The sequence below is a fragment of the Fusarium pseudograminearum genome, chromosome 2 (genome assembly GCF_000303195.2).
Source record: "Fusarium pseudograminearum CS3096 chromosome 2, whole genome shotgun sequence".
NCBI lineage: Eukaryota > Fungi > Ascomycota > Sordariomycetes > Hypocreales > Nectriaceae > Fusarium > Fusarium pseudograminearum.
Window position 1 is genome coordinate 8,634,420 of NC_031952.1, and position 27,267 is coordinate 8,661,686.

General features: G+C 48.2%; 10 protein-coding genes across 10 annotated transcripts, besides 3 other annotated features; 3 read left to right on the forward strand and 7 right to left on the reverse strand.

The window, feature by feature from the left end:
* Positions 1-138: 138 nt before the first annotated feature.
* On the reverse strand, positions 139-1,105 carry FPSE_08114 (uncharacterized protein; the record flags this gene model as incomplete). Its single annotated transcript, XM_009261232.1, has 2 exons — positions 139-773; positions 835-1,105. The coding sequence occupies 2 exons, from the start codon at positions 1,103-1,105 to the stop codon at positions 139-141; spliced, it is 906 nt and encodes a 301-aa protein (XP_009259507.1).
* Positions 1,106-4,025: 2,920 nt separating this feature from the next.
* Positions 4,026-4,875: a mobile genetic element.
* Positions 4,876-5,137: 262 nt separating this feature from the next.
* On the reverse strand, positions 5,138-5,395 carry FPSE_08115 (uncharacterized protein; the record flags this gene model as incomplete). Its single annotated transcript, XM_009261233.1, has 2 exons — positions 5,138-5,223; positions 5,275-5,395. 2 exons carry the CDS (start codon positions 5,393-5,395, stop codon positions 5,138-5,140), a joined length of 207 nt encoding a protein of 68 aa, XP_009259508.1.
* A 1,143-nt stretch (positions 5,396-6,538) lies between these two features.
* FPSE_08116 (uncharacterized protein) lies at positions 6,539-9,039 on the reverse strand (the record flags this gene model as incomplete). Its single annotated transcript, XM_009261234.1, has 2 exons — positions 6,539-7,418; positions 7,478-9,039. 2 exons carry the CDS (start codon positions 9,037-9,039, stop codon positions 6,539-6,541), a joined length of 2,442 nt encoding a protein of 813 aa, XP_009259509.1.
* A 1,586-nt stretch (positions 9,040-10,625) lies between these two features.
* FPSE_08117 (uncharacterized protein) lies at positions 10,626-12,016 on the reverse strand (the record flags this gene model as incomplete). Its single annotated transcript, XM_009261235.1, has 2 exons — positions 10,626-10,731; positions 10,995-12,016. 2 exons carry the CDS (start codon positions 12,014-12,016, stop codon positions 10,626-10,628), a joined length of 1,128 nt encoding a protein of 375 aa, XP_009259510.1.
* A 951-nt stretch (positions 12,017-12,967) lies between these two features.
* On the reverse strand, positions 12,968-14,073 carry FPSE_08118 (uncharacterized protein; the record flags this gene model as incomplete). The annotated part of the gene is made up of 3 exons (XM_009261236.1): positions 12,968-13,009; positions 13,249-13,651; positions 13,712-14,073. 3 exons carry the CDS (start codon positions 14,071-14,073, stop codon positions 12,968-12,970), a joined length of 807 nt encoding a protein of 268 aa, XP_009259511.1.
* A 95-nt stretch (positions 14,074-14,168) lies between these two features.
* Positions 14,169-14,253: a repeat region.
* Positions 14,254-15,572: 1,319 nt separating this feature from the next.
* FPSE_08119 (uncharacterized protein) lies at positions 15,573-16,463 on the reverse strand (the record flags this gene model as incomplete). The annotated part of the gene is made up of 1 exon (XM_009261237.1): positions 15,573-16,463. One exon carries the CDS (start codon positions 16,461-16,463, stop codon positions 15,573-15,575), a length of 891 nt encoding a protein of 296 aa, XP_009259512.1.
* A 591-nt stretch (positions 16,464-17,054) lies between these two features.
* FPSE_08120 (uncharacterized protein) lies at positions 17,055-18,755 on the forward strand (the record flags this gene model as incomplete). The annotated part of the gene is made up of 5 exons (XM_009261238.1): positions 17,055-17,261; positions 17,351-17,422; positions 17,523-17,698; positions 17,773-17,870; positions 17,938-18,755. 5 exons carry the CDS (start codon positions 17,055-17,057, stop codon positions 18,753-18,755), a joined length of 1,371 nt encoding a protein of 456 aa, XP_009259513.1.
* Positions 18,746-18,800: a repeat region.
* On the reverse strand, positions 18,797-21,578 carry FPSE_08121 (uncharacterized protein; the record flags this gene model as incomplete). The annotated part of the gene is made up of 2 exons (XM_009261239.1): positions 18,797-20,766; positions 20,840-21,578. The coding sequence occupies 2 exons, from the start codon at positions 21,576-21,578 to the stop codon at positions 18,797-18,799; spliced, it is 2,709 nt and encodes a 902-aa protein (XP_009259514.1).
* Positions 21,579-22,971: 1,393 nt separating this feature from the next.
* FPSE_08122 (uncharacterized protein) lies at positions 22,972-25,469 on the forward strand (the record flags this gene model as incomplete). Its single annotated transcript, XM_009261240.1, has 4 exons — positions 22,972-23,090; positions 23,191-24,911; positions 24,970-25,173; positions 25,240-25,469. 4 exons carry the CDS (start codon positions 22,972-22,974, stop codon positions 25,467-25,469), a joined length of 2,274 nt encoding a protein of 757 aa, XP_009259515.1.
* Positions 25,470-26,058: 589 nt separating this feature from the next.
* Positions 26,059-27,090, forward strand: FPSE_08123 (uncharacterized protein; the record flags this gene model as incomplete). Its single annotated transcript, XM_009261241.1, has 1 exon — positions 26,059-27,090. The coding sequence occupies one exon, from the start codon at positions 26,059-26,061 to the stop codon at positions 27,088-27,090; it is 1,032 nt and encodes a 343-aa protein (XP_009259516.1).
* Positions 27,091-27,267: the final 177 nt, after the last annotated feature.

The following is a 27,267-nucleotide window of genomic DNA, read 5'->3' on the forward strand; positions in this document are numbered from 1 at the left end:
TTATTTAAATACGAATTCCAAAATAGAAGAGAAGCTATATCCCCTTCTCCGCGCAATTATCCGCTTTCAGTTTTCCATATGACCGTCTCACACTCTCGTCGTAGAATGCTCCTCAGACCACAAAACTGTCCATCGCATTCAGATTTGTCCCGCGATAATAAAGTGTTCGAACACCTCAATTTGTTCGAGCTGACGAGGTGTAAGTAGTGACAATCCAGCCTTATACGCACCGTTGTAGGTCTTGAAAAGATCGGGAATGGTTGTCTTTCCGAATTCAGTGGAGTTCCATGCTTCCCGAATGATTGTGAATCCATTATAGGTGTAGTCGTATGTAGTTCCCACCGGAATATTGGGAATCAAGGTGTCACCTCCATTATCCGCTCTCACGGTAAGGCCCCCAGTGCCTGGAGGGTCTCCTGGGATGCTCCTCCTGAACAATACCAACTGACTTGCACGCACGGATTGATACGCATTGAACCTTTTGCTTAGGACATCCTGCGCGTCCTTGAGATTTTGCACAAGATCACCGATGGTGGAGGAATGGTGGCCGGTTCTGGCGAATTCGAAAGCCTCGTACGTGACGATCAGTGAATGCCGTATGGCATAGTAGGTCAAGTAAACACCAAGCATCTTCGGAGTGGTTGGTCTTGGACGAGTGTCGCTCTCGATCCACAATTTCATTTCGTTCAGACGCCCGATGGTCGACATGATGTCCTGGCTGAAGTGGAGCAATTCGCCATCAGGATCTTGGACGGTATGCTTGCTAATTCCAACTATTTCAATTAAAAGTCAGTGCTGTCGGTTTCTATCAGATAAAAATAACGAAGAACTCACATTCTTTAATGGTCTTCTGGCATCCATAATACCACAAAGCAGCGCCATTTATTACGTTCATGTATCCCTGCAGCTCGACGGCTTGGATTTCGGCTTGAATGCTTTTCTTGGCCTGATCGATATAGTTTTCCAATTCACGACTGTAGTCCTTTTTGTCACTGAAACTGTCAATGAAATCTTTGCCTGTTTGAAGGGCATCGACGACTTTGGTTACTGTGTCTGCGGCAGCTTCAATAATAGCAAGCGCGGCGAGGATCTCTGCTCCAGACATTAGATTTGATCTTTTGCACAATGTATCTGATTGGATGGTGGTTAATATAATGAAAACTTAGAAACATGTATGAGAAGGATTAATGGGCTTGGGGCAGCTCCTGACTTTTATTATTTGCGTCGACAGCTTACTACTGTACCAATTACCCTGCTGATACACGATTTATTGGTCCGTGCCCTTTGGTATTGGGTCCTGATACGCCCACCCCTGTCACGACAGTTCAAATAGTTTAATAATTTAGTACATTACATACTTTTCATCCGTGCGCTGATCCCTTGTCTCAATCATCTTTAGAAAAATCTGCCTTTTTATCTGTGCACATTGATTGGGGGTTGAACGACTTACCGCATCTCAGATCGCGATGCTCCTTATGCTCACATGCGGCAGATCTAGTAGATATGCCCTATCATGATTGCTAGGCAAATAGCTTTTAACGTCTGTCAGACTACCGAACTCACAAATTCAGTCTTACTTCCGTCAACCAGCGGAGGTAAGTTGTCAACTTGCAAAAGTCAGCCTATTTCCTGTAAGATGAGCAGAGCTTGACCGGAGGCGGGTTGGGGGTGGCTGCTTTAGACGTACTACGGTACACTGCAATCTCCGTAGGTGTGTGCCACCCCTCCGCTGACAGAGGGACTACATATAAGGTAGAAAGCCTCTTTCAGTTAAAGCGGGGACCATTGTGGGTCTGGTGAAAGATACTGCGCGGGGTAAGCGACGTAGTGTTGATAAGGGTAAAGAAAGATTAAGTCAAGTGACAGAGAATCTCATTGAAGAGGCGAAGGTGATTAGCAAGAAACACACAGCCACCAGCAGAAAAAGAAAGTTCAATAGCAGAGACTTTTCTAAGAGTCACCTAGGGAATAATAGAAGAAAATAGGAAAATAGCTAGGAAAAGTTAAAAATCAAAAGGGATAGAAAGAGATAAAAAGATAGAGATAAGGAGAGATACTGTATAGCGTGATAGAGCTAGCCGGCCTAAAACCCTTTGCATCACTGACCAGTTTCGGCAGTTTCTTAAGCTCTTGGGGAAAGGAGAAAACAATCTAAGTCTATTATATTTTCTGTTCTAATGAAAACCCTACTGAAGGCTTAAAAGCGGTCAGCTTGACCGGCTGCAGCCACAACAGCCCGTTTAATGGGATAAGCAAGGCAGACTTAAGACACATACTAGCCCTCACACACAGTAGCTGACGGCCTAACTGGTGCACAGGACGTTAGGTCGTAAAGTGGCGCTTACGACAACCAAATAATACAGCTGACAAGTCGATACAATGGGAGCGAATGGGCAGTCATTGGCTGTCGTGCGTTCCTCGCTAGTGAGATGAGGTGACAGGCTTATCTGCCTACCAAGTCAGCATGAAATCGTCGTTATGCACACGTATTCAAACTTATTGCCCCCCACTGTATTAATCATTCCTTATCATGCCTTGTACAGGCTGGCTCAAAGCGGCCCGTTGAAAACCTGAAAATTGGGCTGTGCTATTGACGCATCATAAAGCCGTCCCGGATACGACGTGGTAGGGGCTCACTACACTGAGCTTTGTGGGCAGTGTCTCTCCGTTACTTATCGTTGTTCAAACTGTGATGAACAGTTGGACTGATCGTCTTATTTCCCGAAAGAGACTAAGGCGCCCCTGGCAGCGGCAGCAACAATAGAGCTCTCTGCCGTCACGTCGTCGAGCTAGCGTAGCCCCGCGGGCCGACCTACACTACAAGAATATAACATCACAAGGTCATGTGGAACCGGCTACTTACTCCGGCCGTTCAGCTACCCACCTTTCACGTTTAGTGTCAGATCATGTCATACTTAAGTATTTTTAGTCGGGAATGGGACCCGTTCTAGGTTTTAGACTAATCAGAACCCTAAAATTTCTACTTTGCCTTTCTGGCTTGTATTAGGGCCCGTTCCTGGATTGGTCATGTTTACAAAGAGCATGTTGTTTTAGAGCGAAAGGTACAAGTGCTCAATACCGTATAAGCTGAAATGGTCTAATGCCTAATCTCGCGTTTAAACTCTGCGGCGTGGACTAGACTTTCCTACAATACTCAGTACTTTTAGTTAAGACATGGCCTGAATTTAGGGAGGCTGAAAATAAGGCGCATCTAGATGAATGTATATGCAGTTGTCAGATACATAAGATCGCAGTCCAGAATACGCCACAATACCACTAGATTTAAGAATGCATGCACATTCCGCTCTATCAGCTTCGCAGAGGAAATGGTATGTTTTACTTTAACCTTTTCCAATGGCAACAATCAGCCTAGTGCCTATATAATCCACATTTAAACCCCGCTATAATAAATGATCGATTGTGGCTTTATATTGTTACGCAATTGGAAAACCTTCCTTATAACTTTAACAATTGGAACTAGAAGGGGATCCCGTAAGATAGTTATATGTCTAAATGCAAGGTAATTGTGGCATGCTCTTGACTACAGACTTAAGCATGTGACGACTTGTGGCTACAAGGAGATGCATTGGGAGGTTACGTGTGCTCATAGGAGGGCTGAAGATGACTTTCTCATGTCGGCCGTCTGTTGGCAATTCTGCAGATAGGACATGCCGAGACAGGGCCTTGTTTAAGCAGAAGCAAGCATCTATATTCTGTGCATAAATACCTCCCCTGTCGCCGTGATGTTATCTATATAACGTAGTTTATCACTAAGTCGGCCATATCACTTACTTAGCCACTTTTCTCAATTTCGTACACTCTAACTTCAACACGCGATTTCTTCTACTACAATTATGCTAGATCCTAAAACTGAGTCCCGTATTGTTCTTGCAATAGATGCAAAACGTAAAAACCCATAATTAAGTATTCGGCATCTCGCAAAGTAGTTTAGTATTCCACGCACGACCTTGCAAGATAGAATGGCTGGAAAACCTTTAAAGACTGATACACACAGCAGTCAATCAAATCTGACAATGGCCGAAGAGGATGCGATTGTCCAATACATATCGCGGCTGGATGCCAGAGGATTTTCACGCCAGAAGGCTGATATGGAAGATATGGAAAATCTGCTACTGCTCAAGCGTGATGCGCGACGCGTCGGAAAGTGCTAGGCAGATCGCTTCATTGCGCGACAACCAGAGCTCTATACGCGTTTTTCTCGCCCATATAACTACCAGAGGGCCTTGCAAGAAGATCCTAACATGTTGGGTGCATGGTTCCGTCTGGTTGCTAATATGCACGCGAAATACGCCATACAGGACAGCGACTTCTACAACTTTGACGAAACAGGCTTTATGATGGGTATAATCCGTGCAAGAATAGTCGTCACGCGCTCGGACCAAATTAATAGACCAAAAGCTATCCAACCCGGTAATAGGGAATGGGTCACAGCGATTTGTGCTGTTGCGGCGGACGGACATACAGTGCCGCCTTTCCTCTGTGTTGTGGGCCGATTCCATCTTGCCGCTTGGTACTCTGACGGTCACATCCCAAGCAGCTAGGTCATCAAGACGACTCCCAACGGCTGGACTGATCACGACACAGGTCTCGAGTGGCTTAGGCACTTTGATTAGCAAACAAAAGCGCGTCAGAAGGGCGAGTATCGGATGCTTGTTCTTGACGGGCATGAGAGCCATATTAACGCCGAGTTCAACGAATACTATAAAGCCAATAAGATTATACCACTCTCTGCCTACCAAGCCATTCATCTCATTTGACCCAGCCGCTTGATGTCGACGTTTTTAGCCTATTGAAGAAGACATACGGCAGTCAAATCTCGTTCCTCGCCCGAGCCAGCATCACGCATATCACCAAGGACGACTTCTTCCCCAAAATATGTCCGGTCCACAACGAGCATTTATTTCGTAGTATCGTTCTAATATTTAATGTGACAGCTTTCTTAGTGATGGAAAACAAATACTATCCATCCTCATCGCAGTTCTTGTTATACCCCTATGCTAAGACGAGACAATTCCACCATAAAGAAAGACTGACTTCGCCCCACAGACGCATTTCAATCCGACAGTACATCTATCCGCTATAATGCCAGACTTGTCGCAGATTGTTCGTAGTTACCTTAGTTGCAGTCATCGCAGCGAAGTAGGCAAGCTGTCATGCATCCAGTTCGCTGAAGGGCCGACGTGCGATCAGGTCCGCCATAGTCTATGATACGTTAGGTCCATTGCCACATTCACTTCAAGTCGTATTACTTACTGCTGTGGCACTCCGAGGTGCATGTAAGGCAAGTTCCCTGGAAAGGAGCTCCAGCACTGCATCCGGCCATGACTGTAGAGACGGCGGAAAGAGCCAGGAAGATGAAAGATGTGGGCTGCATTTTGAATAGAGCTGGGACTGGTAGTATGGTGGCTTTGGATGAAGTGATGGGTAATGAGTTGGTAGTGTTGTTTCTGAGTTGAATTGAGAGGGACTTGGATGGCACTTATATACTGATGAAAGACATGCTGCGGTCAGATTTAACTCATAACTCATGCTTAACTTTGAGACCCGAAAATAAGCACTAATCCTCGGAGGATTCTTCGGCGGATCATTTGTTATCTTATCAATCGCTTACATGCCAATTAGGTCTCAGTGCTACCATCTTGTACCTGGCAACCCAGTTTCTATTATACACAATATCCATTTCTCGGATCCTTCCGTCATCGCACTCTTAATTACCGCCTAGCAGAAGGCGCATCTTACCCCAATTCACTGAGGGGATCGTCGTTTCTGCTGCGGCCTTTGTCTTGTCAGAGTGGAGGTTTGTGGACCAGGCCCACCATGTAGGAAGAACTTTAGTATTTCTGATGATCCTACGGTGATAATAGTTCCGACTTTTTCCTGCTATCAGGGTACCAGGAACGTTGGCCGCTGGAGGTATAATAAACGAAACTATTCAGTCAGTTTATGATGTTTAGGCGATACGTTTATGTCCTCTATTATTACCCTGAAGCTTTTATACTGACTCGTCTTGTGTGTGATTTGGTTCACTGGCCAGGGCACTTGATGGACGTGGAATGAATAAAAAAGCTACTTTGTAACAACGTTCAGCTAACAGAGTACAGTCGAACAGTAGATGTTTACTGCAAACAAAGTAAATAAAAAGATCAACTTTGGCATTCGAACGAACGTCTTTGAACAAGATTGTTTTAAATGCCATTAGTCAGCCTTCTAACACCTGACCACTCAGACTCACAGACGTACCAGTCACTTCCTACTGTGTAAAGTGACTCGACGGTTCTCACAGAAGATCCATCGGGGAATTTTGCCAATTCAGCGTCCTGGAACATCTAGACCAGGGCGCCTGACTTTTGAATGGGAAGATATAATGATAAACAGCTGTGATGGTGATGTTCTCATTCTATGACACTTCTACATCTAGATACATGTGCGGTCCATTTCCATCTACCATAGCACACAATTCGTAGCGATAGAAAAGCTATCTAGCCACACATTCTTGTTCTGTTCATCCATTCCAGCATCAGTCGACGCGCCCCTCACTACCAGTAGATGGCAACACGTCCCACATCGACTCGTGCTCGCCAACGATGATGGAGTATGCCACTCGAGCGTAATGCTCAGCGGCGGGCACCAGCTGCGGGTCGATCTCATCATAACACTCGATCAATTGAAAGAAGAGCCACGGGACATGGTGTTCCATCATTCCCCAGTGCTTGACCTCAAAACGAGATGGGCCGCGTGCGCCTCCGGGCGGAGTTGCCTGGATCACAAAGCCCATGGCCTCGATAGCCTTGATGAGCATTTCGGCAGCTTCGACGAACTCTCCATCCTGACGACAACGGATTCCAATGTACGCATAGATGTTTGAGAGTACCCAGCGAATCTGTTTGGCAGGCTTGCCGCGGTACGTCTTCTCAATTCCCTTCATTAGCTTCATAGCTTTGTCCAAGTCGAAAGGCTCGTCGCTGGGCGACTGATCCATGAAATCGTCATGGAGCTCTTTGCGTAGAACCCGCACAGCCTCAGTAGTCTTGCGTCTGTCCTTGCACAGTTCGCAGTCACACGTGAACCCCCACTTGGCCAACTTGTTCTGGACATCCTGGTATGTCTCAGAGTCACCAGTTGGGCAGTACGGAAAGGTCAGCTCAGTGCCAGCAGGAAGGTCTCGCGCGGCGCGGACAATCTGAATGTCGCCGATGAAAGATCGTCGACAGTTGCCGACACATGAATGGTTGATTCGAGCTGCGAGAAGCCAAACACCGGCAGTGGTGAATAAGGGCCGTTCTCGGCATGATGGACTCGGGCCCACCTTGCCGCTCCAGATGATGTTCTTGCAGAAGTCTCGAGTGGTTGTCGGGGAACCGAATGAGTTGAGGGAGATGACTTTCTCTACCAGGAATCTGCACATGTTGTCGTTAATAATCGTTTAGACTCTGAGTTTGGTGACTGCTAGACTTACGAATCGACAACAGGAGCTCCGTCACATTCAGAAACAGTGACCTTTTGGTACCCCCCATCAAAAAGGTCTTGAAAAGCCGAGAGAGATTCCGAATCGTTGTACAACTTCTGGACAACCTGAGGCCAGAGATTGGCAGATGCGCCAGCGGTGGCGCGCTTGGTAGTGAGGTTGATCATGTAGGTGATTTGGTCCCACAGTCGATTCTCGTCCATGTAAGAATAGGAGAATGCCTTTTCGACGAGAAGGAGGTCTCCTGCGGACACAGACTTGGTCGTGAAAAGCCCGCGTCCACGACCCGGAGAGTCGCGAATCTCAACAGGGCTGGAGAATGTAGCGCAGTCAATCAAAGGGGGCCCGTCTTTTGCCTTGGCCTGTTCGTACATGAGGTTGAACTTGTACTTTCCAATACGCTGTTCCAGCAGTCTTGACTTGACGCGCTGCATTGTCGCCTCGGCCACCTTGCTGCCGGGAAATGCATCCAGGAGTGTTTGGATTGTCGCTTCGCACTGATCGAATTTCTGGAGGGCGTAGAGGGCATTGGCATGACGAAACAAAGCCTTCTCGGAAGGCGTGTTGGGGTCGTAAGCTTGCGTGGCATCTGACAGTGCTTTGGCAGGACGGCCAATCTTCATGTTGGTAAGCGACCGGTTGAGGTGGGCAAGTTGCTTGTCTTCGGGGGTCTCTGCCTTGGCAATAGCTTGCGAGTATCTGCCATGCATTATATTAGCCAAGCTTGTGTAAATGAGTGTTCGGGATAAGGTGACTTGCGAGAAATGGGCTTCGGCCCACATCTTCTTGCGAAAGCACTTGTTACCATCCTCCCGGGAGCTGCTGCTGCTGCTTTTGTCGTCTCCGTGTACTTCACCTCTCCATTTTTCGGGGATTCTCTCATCGCCATGAAGCAAGGGAATGATGTCGCTGGGGTGGTCGACTCTGAGTGAGTAGTAGGCTGACTTGAGCATGACTGGTCCATTGCGATCGCTGTCAAATGACTGCTGGAAGAACGGATCCTTGACAATGCATACGGTGTGATCGATCATGGTTGCGATGCAGAGGAACTGCTTCTCATCAGGTTGTTGAAACAGTCGCAGCAAGATAGGTGTGCTCTCCTCGTCCTCGGCGATGGCCAAAACTGCCTCGTTTCGGTCGGGGGGTGTCAAGATGTGAAGAAGAACCTTCCGTCCGCGATGGTGAGTGTCAAGCTGCATCTCAGAAATGCTGATGGGCTTGAGATCTTTCTCCGGGATGGTACAGGGCGGGTAAGGCTCAATGACATGAGTGGTTGGGGGGATACTTTTGGCGAACTCATCGACGACCTTGGAATTCGGGAACGGGTAGGCGGTCCCGAGAATCTTTTCAATGAAACCCGCGCCGGGTGTTGATGAGGGCGTGATGATGCACTTTCCCAGTAGTTTCGCCACGAACTGGGTAGTAATGGTGGACTTTGGCTGGTGATCTTTCACAAGCTGGCCCTTCTTCTTCTTGGCCTCTGCTGCGTTTTTTTCGAGTTCCTTGATCCAGTCGACGACCTTCTTGTCCCCTGAACCGTCTAGGACGTCCATGTTGGCGGCGATCTGAGTTTTCGAAGGAAGAGTTGATGTCGAAATGGAAGAGTGCGTGCGGTGATGTTGAAGGAAGATGAAAATTCAGGGTGCGGGGGGATGGGCGAGAAGACGTGGAAGGTGAAGGATCAAGTTGGGAGGGAAGGAGCGCTTCGGTGGTGATGGGCCAGGTGGCAAGGCAGCAACTGCAGCTTGGAATGAATCCGCGTTTGTAGGCACCCATGCACTGGCAAACAGTGACCGCGACTGCAAGCAAAGAGATTTTTCAGTGCCACACAATGTTACTACGCATAAATCATCAAAGTAGCTTCCCTTTGAATGTCCGCTCAAATCGGTAGCGGTAGCAGTGAGTTGCCGTCGGGGATGGATTCCGGGCTGCTTGTGTCACTGCTTCCCATGAATCTCTTGGTTAGTAAAAAGTACAAACACTCTATTTCGAATCTTTTTGGCGGCAAAGATTGCTCCGGATCAGTCGTAATCGTGTCATTGTCTCGGGAATGCTCTTTGTCTCCCGACTCTGTTTCCTCCGCGTCAAGCATGGCAGCCTTGCATTTAGCTACATCATGATTCTGCCTGAATACATAAGTGGAAAGCTCCCCAGTGCAAGCAAATGTGCCTACCAAACATAGAGACAGCATGATGATGCTTGGGAGTGCCACTGGTGACGAATCTCTTTCGCCTGGAGGCACATACACTCAAGATTCACGCCAGTAATGGCATTCGTGCAGCTACAAGATTAGTGTTCTGTGCAACGTCATCGGGAAGTGAAGTAAGTGAAAACAGGAAATCAATAATCGGACTGCCTCCTATCGAGCATATCGTGACTCGATGTTCCCTCTGCGTTATTCAAGATCTGGATGTTTAACTCAGTCATAACCGACTGTCGTTGTGGCCCAAGCGCCAAGTTGTTACATCAATCATTGACAATCGCCCAGTTTGTCACTGGGAAGTACCTAACAATGTATTTTGTTTGTTGACAGCAACGCTTGAATTCTTTTGGTACAATTTCTCTACCATTTCTAGCAAAATGGCGACTCCGGCACAGAGTTTGGCTGGTCGTTCTGTGACTCCACCATTCTTTCTTGCCAATATAAGTCGAGACGTCATTGATGTAGATGATATTCCATTAAGCTCGGGTGTTTTTACTTGAATGACAGATATCCCATGAGGTCACTATTTCTGTTGGTGTCAAAAAAAAAAGCATGGAGGAGCTATCAATGCAAGACTCTGCAACCTCTACTGTCTGTAGGCGTTTGATTCAAGCTTAGCAACAATATTGGCTAGCCAAATAAGCAAGGCCACATATAATGACGAGAACAAATAACCAAGATACGAATGATCCAGGGTGGTCTCTGCTGTTTGTATGTAGCTTCCCCGATGACAACATAGCATCTGGGTCCGAGATGCCGTCTGTGATGCTCAAGTCAGGATCTTTGGTCAAGTCAATAACCCCAAACTCCAGAGGGTTGTAAAATTTCCATCGAAGGCCACTAAATTGATAGGCGCACCTCGTAGGTTGCTGTGGATGTGCCGGAAGAAAGATGATATGTGACTGGTCGTCTTGTATGAAAATAACGATGATATAGTCAGGTCGACGTTGGGAAGGCCTCTTCACCTTTGTCATGACCAGTGATCCATTTGCCAAAACTCTCGGAAAGTGCCACTTCCCTAGTATCGAGTGGAACGAGCCTTCTAAAGCTGATGTAGTATGCAGTTCTCACATGATGAAGAACCATGCACTGGATATGTAACTGGGACAGCCTACGCTGCCCATCACGCAACAGTCTCCAATCGTAAGTCTTTCCCGCCGAATACAAACCGAGGGGGACCATGGCTCAAGCGATTTATAAATTGGACGCACGGAATACAAGGGCAAGAGAAGTCGAATGACAGTCCGGTGCTCAGGCCAATCACGGGTGTATCCCAAGCGAGCTTCCAGATCCCAGATTCCATACCTCCTATCATCTTCATCCATCGACAGGTAGTCCAAGTGACCACTCACAGCAGCATAAAAAGCGTTTCGGAAGAAACCACGGTGCCGCCGATTAGCGTAGACTCCTTTCTGACGGAGAAGAAAGCGACAAGCGTGGTATCGTCCGCTGAACGCCGCTGCAACCAATGCGCTCCCAAATCCAAAGCCCACCTGGAGAGCCGGGTCTGCTCCCATCTCAAGCAGATACTGCACTGTGTCGGGTTCATACTTGGATGCCGCAGTAATTAATATGGTGGGAAAGACAGACTGGTAGAGAATTTGATTGATATCAGCACCGTTCTCTATAGCCCACTGCACTATGTCTTTGTAGTCGTATTCGTATACATCTCTGGACGTCCTGTGGGCCACGTGAGACCAAGCGAGAATTGATAGCAAAAGGTTTTCCTTGCCATCGCTGGCGTTGATATCCATGCCGGCCTGAAGAAGAAGCTCGAGTCTCTCGATGACATCGTCAGACCATTCAGTGTTTGTGACCGCCTCTCGGTCTTGCCACAAGCTGAAATCGATTCTCGCACCTAGGTCTAGGAGTGATCGGACGTTGGGTATATTGTTTTGCTTTAATACTTCCGTTAATGCCGTGCATCCTTCCACTCGCTTGTTGACGTCGGCGCCCATTTCTACAAGTAAGGGGACTAGATTTTCTCGCTCATTGCTGATGGCGAGGTGCAGAAGATGTGTTGGATCGTGTGGCTCTTTGTCAGCATCGAGTAACATGCGTACATCTTCAGCAGACGAGTGCTTGATAGCGAACCCAAGAGCGTTTCCATGTGGACTCTGTAGACTCACATTCGCCCCTCTTTCTAAAAGCTTTCGTACAAAGACTTTCTTGTTGTTATTGTTTGACCACTTCAGAGCGCCCTTCAGGGGTGTATCTACTTCCAGGTCTGAAATGCCACCTCGCTGCAAGAGTTGTGCCAGTGCTGAGTTCCGGGGAGTGTCATTGACATCCAAGCCAGCTTCAACCAGTGCATCAAAAGCGACCATGTCATTAGCTTTGATGGCGACTCTGAAGGGTCCGAGGCAGCATCCAGCAGCTGTAATATCTTTCTTGAGAAGAAATCGCCAAATATACTCATGTCGAAATTCAATAGCCAGTGCGAGCAATGATGGGCCCTCGTCAACACCATTCTTTAGCTCCCATCTTAGTTCATTCCACCAGTTCTCTAACAAGTAGAAAAGACCAAAGATAGCTGCAACTTCTAAAGGCGAAGACCTGGACCGAACGGCTATTATTTGAGCCGTAACGTAGCGAGATGGTTCGTAAGCCCTACGGCCCAACAAAGACCGACGAGAATGTTTCCAGGCCAAGAAGGGTGAGCCGTGCCCATCGATCGACCCAAAGAACTCTCTCAAGAGAGATTCTAGTTTAGTGTTTTTGTTCGACCGTAAATCAGCCAGGCCAGCGTGATGAAGTGCCTCGCAAAGGATATAATCATCTAGATCATGATTCCAAGAGTATCCGTGGCCGATTAAATGTCGATAGTAAGGTTCATTGGCTTCGAATTTCTTAGGGTCTGATGGTTCTGACCCTTGGCGTCTAGTGAGCAGTCTAAGACAAGAAGTGGCAGCATGGAAGTGAGCCTCGAGGATTCCACAATGGTTGTCCTCGATGTATTCTCGTGCTGATAAGTGGCAAAATCGTCAGACTTTCACTTCCTCGTCGAAGATAAGCAAATTGCCGCCAATACCTAAAATGTCCTCTTTCGTGAGCGTTTCCACCGGCTCTGTCACATCTATATCTGGGTCGACCTGTAACAACCTTGACAGTTCAGACGCTCCAAGGGGCTTAAACGCTTAAAGAGCCCATTTGATCGCTCTTTTGCCTTGTTGCTCTTTATGAGAAGTTCTTTCACCTATCTGTTTCTAGATAACATTATAGGCTCCTGTGAGACCTTTGGGAGCATTTGAGATGTGTGCTTTAATGCTCGATTGATTCTATACTGATGATTGACACAGCTGCTTTGCTTGTAGTGCCGCCTATTAAAACATATTAGCTATAGCGCTATATATTAATATATAGTAATAAGTCTCTAGTAACCCTTAAAGATAGGTTTCCTCTTTTCAGCAAATGCTTTAAGCGCCCTATTTCTATCCTCTGTAACTACAACACGCTCAGACATCTGGTTTTCCTTATCTTCTCTCGCCCATCTTGCCGCCTCTAGACTAGCCCTAATTGCCACTGGCGCTCCTTCACAAATCTCCTGTGCCAATCTTACAGCCTCACCCAACGCCGCCTTCCTCGCCAAGGACAGCACATCCTCCTTCTCGCCACCCTCAGGCACCTCTTCTGGTTGCTGTACCTCAACAAGCCTATTCGCAATGCCAAGGAAGTACGCCTCTGGGGCAGCAACGCGGCGGCCAGTAAGGATAACATCACGAGCGCGGGAAGGGCCAATCAGGGGAGGGAGACGATGGCAGCCGCCGCCGCCAGGGATAATGCCCAAGCGAGTTTCAGGGAGACCAACTACAGCATTAGATGAGAGAACGCGGAAGTCTGTTGTAAGAGCAAGTTCAAGGCCGCCCCCGAGGGCGATTGAGGAGATAGCGCAGATAGAGGGTATAGGCAGGGCAGAGATGGCGTTGAAGGTGCTCCGGACGTTCGACAGGAATTCGGCGGTTCTATTTTAGGCCAATTAGTTAATTAAGTAGCGTCTGTGGTGGACTGAGGTAGACACCTACTCCTTCTGGCTGAAGGTCTTGCGCTCCTTCAGATCTGCGCCGGCGCAAAAGGACAAGTCTACAGCACTGGCAAGAACCAAGGCCCTCGTCGGTCCGTTACTTGTTGCTGTAGCGTGCTTCGTCTCATTGCCCTCAGGCGTATATTGTTTGTGGACTTCATCAACCTCGGCGCGAAGCGCAGCTACGAGCCCGCGGGAGAGAGCATTGCGAGCAGAAGGACGATTGAGCTCGAGGACGCGAATGTGACCCGAGCCGGGGGCAGAAAGGTTCGTGACACGGACGAGGGGGGCTGAATCTGCGGCTGTGGAATACAGGCGGCGAAGAACAGGGAAGCGCAGGGAAGATGTAAGACGGGGAGGCATTGTTGCGGTTTAATTGTAGGTGATAGCAAGGAATTGCAATAAGTAGGGAAAATTGGAAACGTTTCCAAGACCTTTCTGGGAAATGTATACTGATCTTAATATGTTTCTAATATAGTTCTTATATTTATATATTAATATAGTTATTATTATAGCAATAGTAAATATTATTAAAGTATATAAGTGTAACTCTATTAAACCAGTCTTAAAAGTTAATTAGGTGACTAAAAGCCGAGGTAATTAGAAATAAGATAAACCTTAGGTAAATTAATTAAATTAGTTTACTTAACTTACCCGAGGTTTATCTTATTTCTAATTCCCTCGGCTAATGGATTCAATAGGGTTCTCCTCCATACATGTCCCATTGACCGATACGACGAGAAACATAATCTCTACCCCTCAGCTAAACTGAATGAAACTGAATGCAATTCTCATTAACGTTGCAAGGGGTGGTATCGTGAATGAGAAAGCTCCTGTTGAGACTCTCGAGGGCGATACACTGTTTAGAGTTGGTCTTGATGCATTGGCGGTCAAACTACCAACCCTGCAGATCTATAAGGATCTTCTGAGCTTCCCTGATATTCTCGTTACACTGCCCATCAAAGCTTCACCTATTGAGAAAAAAAGCTGAAGTGGCTTGGCGGCTATTGAGATTGCACCTAGTCTGAAATTGTATTATACAATCACTGCTGTAGGCCAGTATTTGAGGAAGTTGACCTGATGAGCAATGTAATTGAGGCCTGGATGCCCCTAATATTTGCATACTCTATGACTGAAGTGTAGACTAGCCCTTCAGCCCGTTACAGTATAAGTTTAATGTTTATCTGACCGTGGTCTTCTCTGCCCCATGTGCAGGGTGGCGAACCGTAGCATGTGACGACTTAAATGTCAAAAGATGTGAGTGAGTCTTCCTTGGGAAAGGAAAATAGATGCCAATTGCGCCGCTAGTCTTACGAAGGATGCGTCTCTGTCTCTGTCCCAGTCTCATTCTACTTATCTGTGACTTGTCTTTAGGACACACTGATATTTGTAAGACAGGCCTGAGGGCTACTCGCAATGCCTGCCTGCTAGAAGAAGGCTGCCCTTGATTTGAGACGACATTCATAGACTCAACGTATACTCTAGTACTCGAGGTTGCACTATTGTTTTTATTTAACTCCCTCTAAGTAATAGTCTTTTGGCTGCTTTTGTGTTACTCACATCGACAGTGCTAGTTAGTACTCTAGACTAACTTCTAACCCCAAGTCTAAGAATCATGGAATTTTAAGTTACTATTAAAATAATAATGCTTGAGCGAGAAGCCATTCGTGTATAATCCAGTATTTGGTGCCAATAGTAAGACAACCCAATCTACCCTTGATTGTAACCCTTTAGTTAGACAAGCTTCTAGTCTCAATCTTGCGGATAATTGTATCAGTAAGAAACAACGCGATCATTCTAATTCCCTTGCATTAGTATTATAGCAATCACTATCATTGGAAGCCTTCAAAGGTAGAAATCACTTACGAATGGGGACCAATTCTCATAAAGTAAGGCAGGATGTCCCGATACAGCCTGAAAAGGCCCTCCTTGTGTATGACCTTGAAAAGGCAGTCGAAGGTTCCCTTGTACAGGAGCTCCCCAGAGCCAAGTCCAACGGTAGGGGAGGTTTTGACCTGGTTCTGCAAACGAGTCTTGACGAAGTCGAAAGGCTGGCTGATGAGGGCGCCCAAGCAGCCAGCGATGCCAGCGGCCACCGCCGTGCGCACCGGGGGCGACAGGCTAGTGTGCTCCTGTAGCTGATTCTTAGCCTCCGAAAAGGAAGTGAGCTGGCCGAAGTTGATGGACATGGCACGGATGAGGGTTGGGCCTGCGCCTTTCCAGAGCGCAAGGACGCCCTCGTGGCTGGCAATGCGTCGCAGGGCATCAACGGCAGATGAGTACCTCGCCTGTTGACTCAAGGGCTTGAGTCCGTCGGTCTGCATTCGAATCAGGATGACCTCTGTCGGATTGCCGACCACCGCTGCCAGTGCGCCAGCTCCAACGCCAGCGAGCGATCGTTCGCCAAAGGACAAGGTCGTGCCTCTCTCACGGGCTCTTCTTGCCAATTCCTTCTCGAAGGTCGAAAACAGACCCAGTCTCATTGTTCCATACACGAGCGAGCGCATGATCGCGGCGGAGAGACCCTGATACATGTTCAAGATGCCGCCTTCAACCATTAAGTCACGAGCAATACTCCAGGTCGTGACCCGGAGCACGCTCCTGTCAGCGAGCTGCAACCGGACCTTGATTGTGTCAATGGGCTGCACGCATGTTGTGGCCACCATGCCTGAGCCGCAGCCGACAATGAATGGAAGTGCGGTCTGAAGGGCAGCGAGGCCCTTCGTCAAAGGAATCACCTCTGCATCTGTCATAGTTACACAGAGAAAGCAAGGGGCATAGAAGAGTACACAAGTCGACTACTGCATTCTTACAAGTAGTTCCATTAGGCTAAGACTGGGTTTGCTGGGCAATAGTATCTGTACCGTATAAAAGAAGCGAGAATCGGCATTGGGCTATTGCGTGTCTGAGCATTGAGAATGATGGGCTATAGGTAATTGGGTTGCCGAGGGAGAGAACCTAAAATAACCCGAGGCAGTTGGGTTGCCGAGGGAGAGAGCCCGAGAGAATCCGGGGTAGCCCCGTTGCATCCATAAGTGAAATGCCACCATTGTCTAGGGGAAAGCATGGGAGAACTAACCCGACAGTAGAAGGAGGAATAGATCCATCATGACTAGATCTTAGAGTGCAATAATTTTCTCCCCTTCTTACTACTATTACTACTACTAATGTTATTTATATAGTTATTTATTGTTAAGTAAATCCAGGCTATACAGTATCTCTCACTGCATATATATTATTCCTAGTTTACTTTTTCTTCTTAGTATTATCTAGCTGTCTATACATGTCTCGCTGCATGTGTAAAGGCTTATCACTTTCATCCTTACATCCTTCTGCTATTAGCAATGGCGAGGCTACTCTTTTCAGGCCAGCGCCTACGTCCCTCATTCCTGCGCAGCTATATTCGCGCAAACCCATCATCAACACCATCTGCTACAAGGGCAGCAATCAACTACAGATATAACTCTAACAATGCGGCACTACAGTCAGCTAGCTCAAGTCAGGGCGCCCTGACTGGCATTAAAATCATTGACCTCTCACGGGTTCTGGCGGTAAGTATACGCTCTCTCTTCCTTCCATAAATCTGAAGAAAAAAAAACATAAGAGATTGTTTCTGACGACAAGACATTGCATGTAACAGGGCCCATTCTGCACCCAGATCCTCGCTGATTATGGTGCCGAGGTCACGAAGGTGGAGGCTGTTGGGAAAGGGGTATGTATATTGGGATTTCTACCATTATATACGAGAGGGACCCCTCTTCTCTCCATAACTGCAACGTGAACTGACGCTCTCATCTTGCCTCTCTCCTTAGGATGATACGCGGCACTGGATAATGGCTGGTGAGAAGGCCTCTTGGAATGAGTCCAGCGGTCCTATCTCCAACTACTTTGCAGCCGTAAACCGAAACAAGCGTTCCATCACTGTCAACTTCAAAAAGGCCGAGGGCCGACAGCTTATCCTCGATTTGATCAAGGATGCTGACGTCGTGTAAGTCTTCTTTTCTTATCTCTTTGCCTCCTCCTTTAGACTAGGAGCTGACGTGAGAACCTCGTCTCTCTCAGGGTCGAGAACTTTAAGCCAGGCACTATGGAGCGTCTGGGACTGGGTTATGACGTACTCAAGGAGCTCAACCCACGCATCATCTATGCAGGCTTATCAGGTATGTAGAACACATACTGACTCTCTCTGCCCGTAACAGCCCGCGCTAACCATCTTGTTATAATTAGGCTATGGCCGGACTGGCCCCTACCGAACCCGCGGTGGCTACGATCCCATCGCCGCCGCTGAGGCTGGTCTCCTCCATGTTACAGGCGAGAAGAACGGTCCTCCTGTACGCGCTGGCATTGGCCTGGTCGACATGTCGACAGGACTCTTCCTGCACGGCGCCATCCTCTCAGCCCTCATCGCCCGCGCGCGAGACGGCACAGGCCAGCGAGTCGACGCCAGCCTGTTCGAGACGCAGCTCAGCCTTTTGACCAACGTCGGCCTCGCCTGGCTCAACTTGGGCATCGAGGCCGAGCGCTGGGGCTGCCAGCACCCAAGCATTGCGCCCTACGATGCCTTTAAGACTAGGGATCGCTACCTCGTATGTGGTGCCACCAATGACAACCAGTATGCCGCGCTGTGCTGCCTCTTGGGCGTGGAGCACTTGGTCACCGATCCTCGCTTTATTACTAACCCCCTGCGCGTGCAACATCGCGAGGAGCTTGCCGCTCTTCTGGGCCCCATCTTCGCCTCCAAGACCATCGACGAGTGGATCGCGTTGTTTGAGCCATCAGGCCTCCCCTTTGGCCCAATCAATAACATGGAGGCCACCTTCGCCCATCCGCAGACGGCCGCAAGGGACATGGTTATTGATGTACCGATGGATGCCGCTTGCGCTGGCTCAATCAAGGTTATTGGGCCTGCTGTCAAGTTTGGCGATAGCAAGACAGGCCTGCGGACAGGTCCACCTCGCCTAGGCCAGCATACAGTTGAGATCTTGGAGGAGATAGGTATGGACGCTGAGGCTATTGCAAAGTATAAAGAGGATGGTATTATTTAGTAAAGTATAAATAAAAAAGATATATATTATATTAATAAGAATTAAGAGTTTAAAAAGTCTAGCCCTGTCTCAAAGTTCATCAAGGCTGGATCTATAATATCCCCTATATTATACCAGGCATCTAGATCGAGTTGGATACCAGCCATTAGGTCTGCAGGAAGTGGTAGATCCCTCTCAGAGTGTATATTACCTGCAGCGCTCCAGATACTCATCAAGTTTGGTGTAGCAGACGGGGTCATATTTGGGCCTGCCGATGGCTGTCTTGAGCGCTGCCCAGTAAGAGCAACGCCCGTTGGCCCTGCTCCCGGGATGGGTGCAGATATCATTTCTTCTTGCGAGGTGTCTAGGTTTCCTGTCGCAGGGGCTGGGCTTGGATATGCTGTTGTAACACGACTGGGCCCAATCGCTGAGAACAGCCTCGAGTTCCTTGCTGCGATTCCGTTTGCCTTCGACATCGGGTTCCCTATACCAAGCAGAGGAAGAATGAAGCCGGCATTCTCTGTCATGTTGTTGATGATATGTACCGCCTCGTCGGCAGCGGTATACATGCTCTGAAGTTGGTGTAATGCATCAAGGCACTGGCAGAAGCGACCTATACTGATGTTCCGCGTTTCCTCATCTGGGGAACGTATGTTTAGCAAGTGTATTAGAGCCGCCGATAGGAATGCTGGGACACTGCTCGTCGGCGCATAGCACATCTGGCCGTTGGACTGTAGATCAAAGGCAAGCTTGGTAATGGCAACGGCGGCCTCAGTTAGCTTGCGCCTTGAATCTGCCTTGCGCGCCGGATCGATGCTATCCGAGCCACTGTAGAAGACCTGGGGCCGATGTAAGGCCCCAATCGCCGTGAGATATTTCATATAGAGCAGAATCTTATGCAGTCTGATCGTGGAGTTTTCTACCTGCGCAGCGGCGGCCCCGCCATCTCGGGCTCCAGGGACATAGCGAGACTCTGGGGCAAGGCTCCGAAACCACTCTTGGAGATCAGCATCGCACTTTGCAAAGCTGTGGGCCTGCTCTTTTAAGCTTCTAGGTCGAACAATCGCCCTTCGCAGGTAGTTGGAGCCCGCTCCCGGCGTACTGGCAATGGTGTACTGGGTGTGGAGAATCCGTCCAATCGTAAAACACAGCTGGCTGAGGTCTATACAGAGGTTGGCCATTCTCTGACGATTTACAGGGTCTTTACCCGTGTAGCTTGGAGCTGCAAGCAAGCGAGCGACTGCAGGTGGCGGTGGCAGCGAAATGTCAAAATCATCAAGTCGTAACCGTTCAACACTGAACTCATCTTCCTGGATTCTGGAAGGGCGACGAAGGCCGAGCCCAAGCAGTCGATCTCGTATCACGCAGGACCACCATATCCGGCGCCGCAGCCGTCCATTCTTGGTCATCTGCTGCGGCTCCTCCAGGTCGCGCTGGAGTCCTTCTATGTGCGCTGTGGTAAGAGCGAGGCCCATCCAGTACCATGTATGCTTCTCGTCACTGTCGGAATCATACCAGTATGTCATGAGGAGCAGGGACTGTACCAGAGTTAAACGGTCTGCTTCATAACCTAGACTATAGAGAAGCTTCACGCGGTTAAAGAAGACTTGTCGGGCTGCTCTCTTGTTCTTAAAGCCATACCTTTGCAGTAGTTGCATATCAATAAACGTAACGCTGGCAAACATAATAGCCTGGAATAATAATAGACTAACAGTACCAACCTCACTTGATCCTGTAATAGGTTCAAGAAAGTCTACAAGATCAATGGCAGGCATAAAGGGATAGACTACGAAGACGTAGATCCGGATAAGCTCATCTCGTAGCTGATTATCAGGTATAGTAAGGCAGTCCTTACGAGCTAAAAACTCAAGGTCATGCTTGTCCAGATGAGAAGGATGGGGGCTGATATATAACGGTAAGTGGTTTTGGTCTGCATGAGGCGTGTTTGCTGAGGCGCTGACATTGTCCATTCTTGATGAAGAAGGGGGGGCCTCTGTAGCGTCTTGTTCAGTCCATCCTAGAGCGTAAAATCCTAAATTAGATCTAATATAACTTGGCTGTGATATCTTCCTCTCCTTGTATGAGACTGGATACGTTGTTCTTACCTTGAAAGGCGAGAGCCACCAGATAGTCAGACGTTTGTGGGTTGGCAGGCTGAGCGGAGGGCGTCGAGCGTGTCGCAGCCCCTTGGCTGGGTTGCGGCTGTGGTTGTTGTTCGCAATGCGTCTCGTGTACGATGTCATTGGGTTGGACCTGGGAGTCGTGTATTATTCGTGTTTGTTCTGCTTCTTGCTGGTTGTGCCAGCTGTTGTTCTCGTTCTCGTCATCGTCGCATATCGTTTCTTCGTCGCCATGAGCCACTGACTGGCTACCGCGGCGCTCTTGAGGCTGACCAGTGGCTACAGAGCCATGGCTATGGTCAGAGCGGAAGACGGTGGCAGAAGCTGAGCCAGGTGCAGGCCCAGGTGCGGCTGTGTCAGCGTCCGTATTTATATTATCGGAAGGTGAGGGTGCTCTTGGAGCTGTGGCATTCGACGACAACCTCGAGCGAGCCTGATATCTAGCGGGATTGTGTTTGCCTCGATTCGATGCCTTTAGGACGCAGTCGACGTCGTCGAGCCGACAGTTGGTGCATGGCGGTCCGCCGTTGACAACGTCGCACCGCACCTTACGATCTCGACACGAGACGCAGGCCCTGACTGCTCGCTTCTTTACAGCCCGGTTGCCGGCTGTCGATGGGTTGTTGTCCCAAGAACCAGGTCGTTTTCGCGGAACCCGGCTGTCGTGAGCATGGGCAGAGGCAGAGGGGCCCTGGGTACCAGGCCGGTTATCAGGTGATACCATTAGAAGTTTCTGCCCCTTAGGCTTTGCAGATGGGTAACTGTCGTTTCCAGTTGTTCTTCTTGCGCTTGATACCTCAGATATGACCCAAGTGTTGCCATCCAATTGATCTGAGCAACTAGGATGGGCTGATTAAGTTATGGTGAAAGAAGAAAGTTGGAGAAGCCCTGGAGAAACTACTATACTAGGAGCTGGCTACAAGTCACATGATCAGCTAGGATTACTGACAGACAATATTCCAAAGGATCACTGTGCCCTAGCGATCCAAGGAAATAATTACAATGCACCTGGGGCAGCTGGGACAAAGTGGACAGAGACACAGCTAGCAAAGAGAGGAGGCAAACAGCAACATTTACATCACCCTCCACAAACCTTAGATGCATATCTACCAAGGTACCCAACTGAGTACTAGATAGTGGATATCTACATCTAGGGTAGGTAATTGTAAGTGTTGCAAGGTTCAAGATACTCCAGCATTAAGATCAATGAAATGCCGACACTAACTAGATAACTAACTAAGGAACGAGAAGAGGGTCTTTCTAGAGGGATTTTTCTCAATCCATATATATACCATCCCTCACCTCAATTCACCTATTTCTGCCGGTTCAAGCCTTTTTTATTTGTCTAACCCTTTATCCTATATTGAGATACGCTAAGTATAATATGTAAGCTATTCCCAACAGTAGGCTTTCCTATCAACTCTGTTAATTTAATGGTGTTTCTTAACAAGGCGAAAGTAATGCCACCCCTACCTCTGCAATGTAAGAAAAGGTGCGTTTAGAATACTGCTGAAAAGTACATAGTCTCCCGACTAAATATCCGTGTCTCTCCTCTTCTGCAACTGTCATCCGAAATTCCCCTACATTCCCCGGACCCCCGGGCTTAACAGGGCAGGGGTCCAAGCGACTGTTTAAACTTATGTTACCTCGGCTATTATATTCTCTGACTTCTCTAACTGATCCGTTCTCGCAGAGGTTCCAGCATTTTCCAAGGAACCCCCCTGCATGAGGGTCATAATATATAACTGATAACCTCTTAGGGGTTATCAGTTTAATCTCCATTAGACATATCAAAGATATCCAGTTTATTTGGTCTGATTCTAAGCATATCTAACCATACTGGTTTATTAGATAAGCGGGAAAAACTAGATTGGCTTACATACATATTTATCAAGCGCCCCGAAGGAACCCCGCACGAACTATATGCATGTAACAGGTCTAGTGTGTATAGCAAGCGATATGGCACGAGTCAGAGAAGAGACTAAGATTGTCGTTTAACTGCCCTCTCCCTGCACAATGCCACGGCTATATCTCTCCTCTCTCCCCGACCTCCCCGCGCCCCTCTCCCAATCTCCCACCCGTTTTGCTACAGTCTCCACACTCGCATTCCACTCCCAATGTCGTCAAAGAGACTGTCACAAAATGAGCAAGAGAAATCCCCAGGGACGGGTCCACCAACGCACAAGCGACGGCGCATCGGCCTCGCCTGTAATGCCTGCCGGATGCGGAAGTCTAGGTATGTCTGCTTTTTGTTGCAGGACCGCAACTAGCCCAAGACAGAAGAGACCGGACTACCCTGCACCTTTCAATAGGTATTGACTGACTGGCTGGGGTAGATGTGACGGCCATCGACCTTCTTGCTCATCCTGTCTGTCCCTTGGAGTCAACTGTTTATACGAGCCTGGTGATTCGACCACTAATGTCATCGTGCGGAAGGACTACGTTTCAGACTTGGAACAACGTGTCGCTTCCGTCGAGCATAACCTTCAAAGATTGAACGACGTTCTCAAGGGCCATTTATCGCCATGCACCGGTGGTACTGATAGCAATAATCACCACAACAATCACGATTCGCCATGTCATCAGCCTACCATCGCACAATCGATTACTTCATCCAGACCCAACACTCGAGACAAAAGTGCTGCAAATGAGACTTGTGCTACTGGTTTGGAGGAGCCTGATGACGAGGACGCCAACACCAATGGCATGGCCATGACCTTTGTCGAAGAGAAGACGTCTGTTTACTACGGTGAAGCCTCAAACATCAACTTTACACAACTTCTCCTACGGGCCTTGGCAACCGTACATGGAGCTACGCCTGTGGCACCCTCTGCGTCGAACCAAGCTTCGGGTCCCGGAGATGGTGTTACCACTGACGTGCCTCAGAACCAACACGCGGTATCTGCCAGTGACTTGGCGACATCAGAATCCTCGCCTACAGCTCTACCGTCAGTCCAAGAGATGGATAGCCTGTTGGATATATACTTTGACACAGCTGGGGTTGTGTTTCCATTCATATGCGAGGACACCATGCGAAGGACATACAACGAGTGCAGACACAACGGTTTCACAAGAGCACGCAGAACATGGCTCGGAACCTTGAATATGATATTTGCTCTTGCTAGTTGCTTATCTTCATCTGCCAAAGTACGCTTCGAGAGGTGCAACGTGTTCTACAAGAGAGCGATGGCACTCTGCGGCGAACTATCGAAACGCGTCGTTAGTCTCGAGATTGTCCATTATCTTATTCTCGTCGTTCTCCACTGCCAAGGGACGCAGCGGTCAATACAAGCATGGAACAACCACGGACTAGCCATTCGATCGGCCATGGCGCTGGGTCTGCATTGTCAATCCAGCGGGGTGTCTCTTGACTCCGCCCAACAGGAATACCGCCGACGGACGTGGGTTATTATATACTGCCTGGATAAGGTGCTTAGTACTGCATTTGGAAGACCGGCGAGTATCGCCGACGAGCAGATGCATTCGTTCAACGGACGCGAATCTGTTATGGGGTTGTCACCTATGTCTTTGTCTAACCCTCAGGTCCCCGTTGACCTCCCAGGAGACTTCTTGTCCGTTTCATTCAGGCTGTATCAAGTCATGAGCAAGTCGCTAGCAGAACAGTACGGAACGAACCTAGACCACGTTGATTCGGGTCACGATGACATGGCTCCATTGAAAGCATCAGGCGAGCTCCGAAAACAACTCCGTCTCTGGGCAGGAAGTCTTCCAGGTCATCTGCATGTCTGCCAGCCAGAAGATGAGTTCCTGGCCCACAACACACGTGGCAATAGACTTCGCGTCATCCTCACGCTTAGGTATCATAATCTTGGCATCTTGATACACAAGCCACTGCTAAGCACCACAATACGCCATCTGTTCCAGGCTGGGAACAGAATGGAAGCGCCACCGTCTTATATGATACAGCTTGCCATGGCAGAGGCACACGAGTGTTTACGATCTGCGCAGTTGACTATTGACATTGTATATGCAGTCATTAGTGCAGATCCCACGCCCGAGAACAACCTCGGTGCTTGGTACTTTACACTGTACTACGGTGAGTAACGATAGTACCGCTCTACTACATGCGCATATTATTGACCTTAGCTTTGTAGTTTTCACAGCCTCATTGGTCGTCAGTGGCCGTTTGCTTTGGGCACAGCATGGCCAAAGCATAGTCGACGAGGTAGCAGTAGATCACTGTAAGAGTCTACTCAGCAAAGCCGAAGAGATATTCAAAAAGCTCGATCGCAAAAATAGTCTGGTCTTGAGCTGCCTCGAATACATTGCTCGCCTGGCCCGAATATGCAGTATGAAAGGTGCGTGAGAGACGAAGTTTGCCACCATTGGTTGTTGGGTTCATGAACTAATCACACACTAACTAGACGTTCCTCCAAATCACCAAAACGGTAGCTTAGACATAACATCAGATACTACGAATACAGCGAGTGGCGTAACGGATACCATGCCGCTTGATGAGGATGGTATGGATGCATTCCAGCTCTTTGCAGCCGAAATGTTTGATCCGAATATTTTCAAAGGATTTAACCTATCGCCTGTTGAAGGGGTGAGCTTTACAGACGGGATTTGGGAAGGGTTTCCTTGTGGCGGCTGAGTACATGGTAGTGTAAAATAATTTTTAAAATCTGATGCCGACTCTGACCTGACCCTCGTTATGTGCCTGAGAGTTATAATGATTGGTGGTTATTGCACCCGTTTCTAATGGGTATCTTTACCTCGCTTGCTTGCAATGCCTCGAACCACAAGTACCTGGTAAGATTGTAATGGCTAGTCTCTTGTTTGTGGCGTTCATCTAGATGACGATAGAGAATGATGTGATGTCTAGCATTGGGAAAACCTGTGGAATTTTAAGCGGATTTAGCCTAGTCTCTTGAGGTTAGTAAAAGTCGCTGTAAGCTGTATCCTTTTTCACGGACCTACTCCGGCCTAACTCCCCGACTGACTCGCCCCCCCACCTTTCGTCACTGTGGATTTGGAGATTTCTTCCGTGGAACCGCTCTGGGATGTCCGGGTTAGATTGCGAGACTTTTGCAGGTATAATAATCTGTCTCATAGGCTTGTCAGTCTGCTATTGGTACTAAACACAAAGAACCATACCCTTATACACATATGCATACGCCTAAATATACAGACGTTCAGCATTACTCAACCCAAATTTACCAAACGCTTCAATTTAACCCATCATGTCGTGTCTCCCCGAGCCAACAGTACTCACCCAGCTTTGGGTGGATAACCCTCCACGATACTCTCAAGCACAGCTCCAAGACTACCTGAAAGTCATCAAGCTTCCTCAGAGATTCCTCAACTCAGCGGTCCTAAAGGACTCGAGTCTTGCCCACACCAAGGAACACGGTCTGCCTCTCCTCAAGGCCATTACCCGTTACCATGCATGCAATGTACCATTTGAGAACCTGGAGCTCCACTACTCAGCACACAAGACTATCACGCTTGACCCTGTTGAGCTCTTTGAAAAGATAGTTACGCGTCGCCGTGGTGGCCGTTGTATGGAAAACAATACCTTTCTTGGTACTGTTTTCCGCTCATTTGGTTATGAGGTTCGCGATTGCGGAGGCCGTGTGGCGCGTGCTATGAGTCCTTATCCAGATGTTAGGAAAAACCAGGCATACACTTACGATGGCTGGAACCATATGCTTAACCTCGTCTACCTGGAGGATGAGTGGTATGTTGTCGATGTAGGAATGGGCTCAATGGGTCCCAACCTTCCTTTTCCCCTACGTCATGGCTTTGAGACGATGAGCATCGCTCCTCGAAAGATCCGTCTTCAGCGCCGCCCAATTGCCGAGTCCCACGCAAGCAACCCCACCAAGGGAACAGAGTTATGGTGCTACGATGTCTGCCTTAAGCCTACCAAGGACGGAACGGAAGTCTGGATACCTACTTACGCCTTTACTGAGACCGAGTTTCTGCCCCAAGACTACGAAGTCATGTCGTGGTTTACTTCTACGAACCCGCGCTCTTTCTTCACAAGATATGTCACCTGCACCAAGATGATCCAAGATGAGGAGAAGGAAGAGATTATCGGAAATCTTACATTATTCAAGGATACTATCAGAGAGACGATTGGCAACCAACGCAAGGTTGTCAGGGAGTGTAAGACGGAAGAGGAGAGAATCCAAGCGTTGGTTGAGATTTTTGATGTTAATTTGACTGATGAAGAGAAGAATGGACTTCCCGAGGAGAGAAGACTGGCTTGAGATCTTGGCGATATTGATTTTGAGAAACAAGACAAGTAGTTCATTCCAGATGTTGTTAGCAACCAAATCTAGCTTTTCATACTCTTTTCAAGTTTCTGCGAGATGGTGTTTATTATCATTCATTATTCATCTGATAAACAAGTAAATAATGCTATCAAGGGGTTCTTACTAACTGTT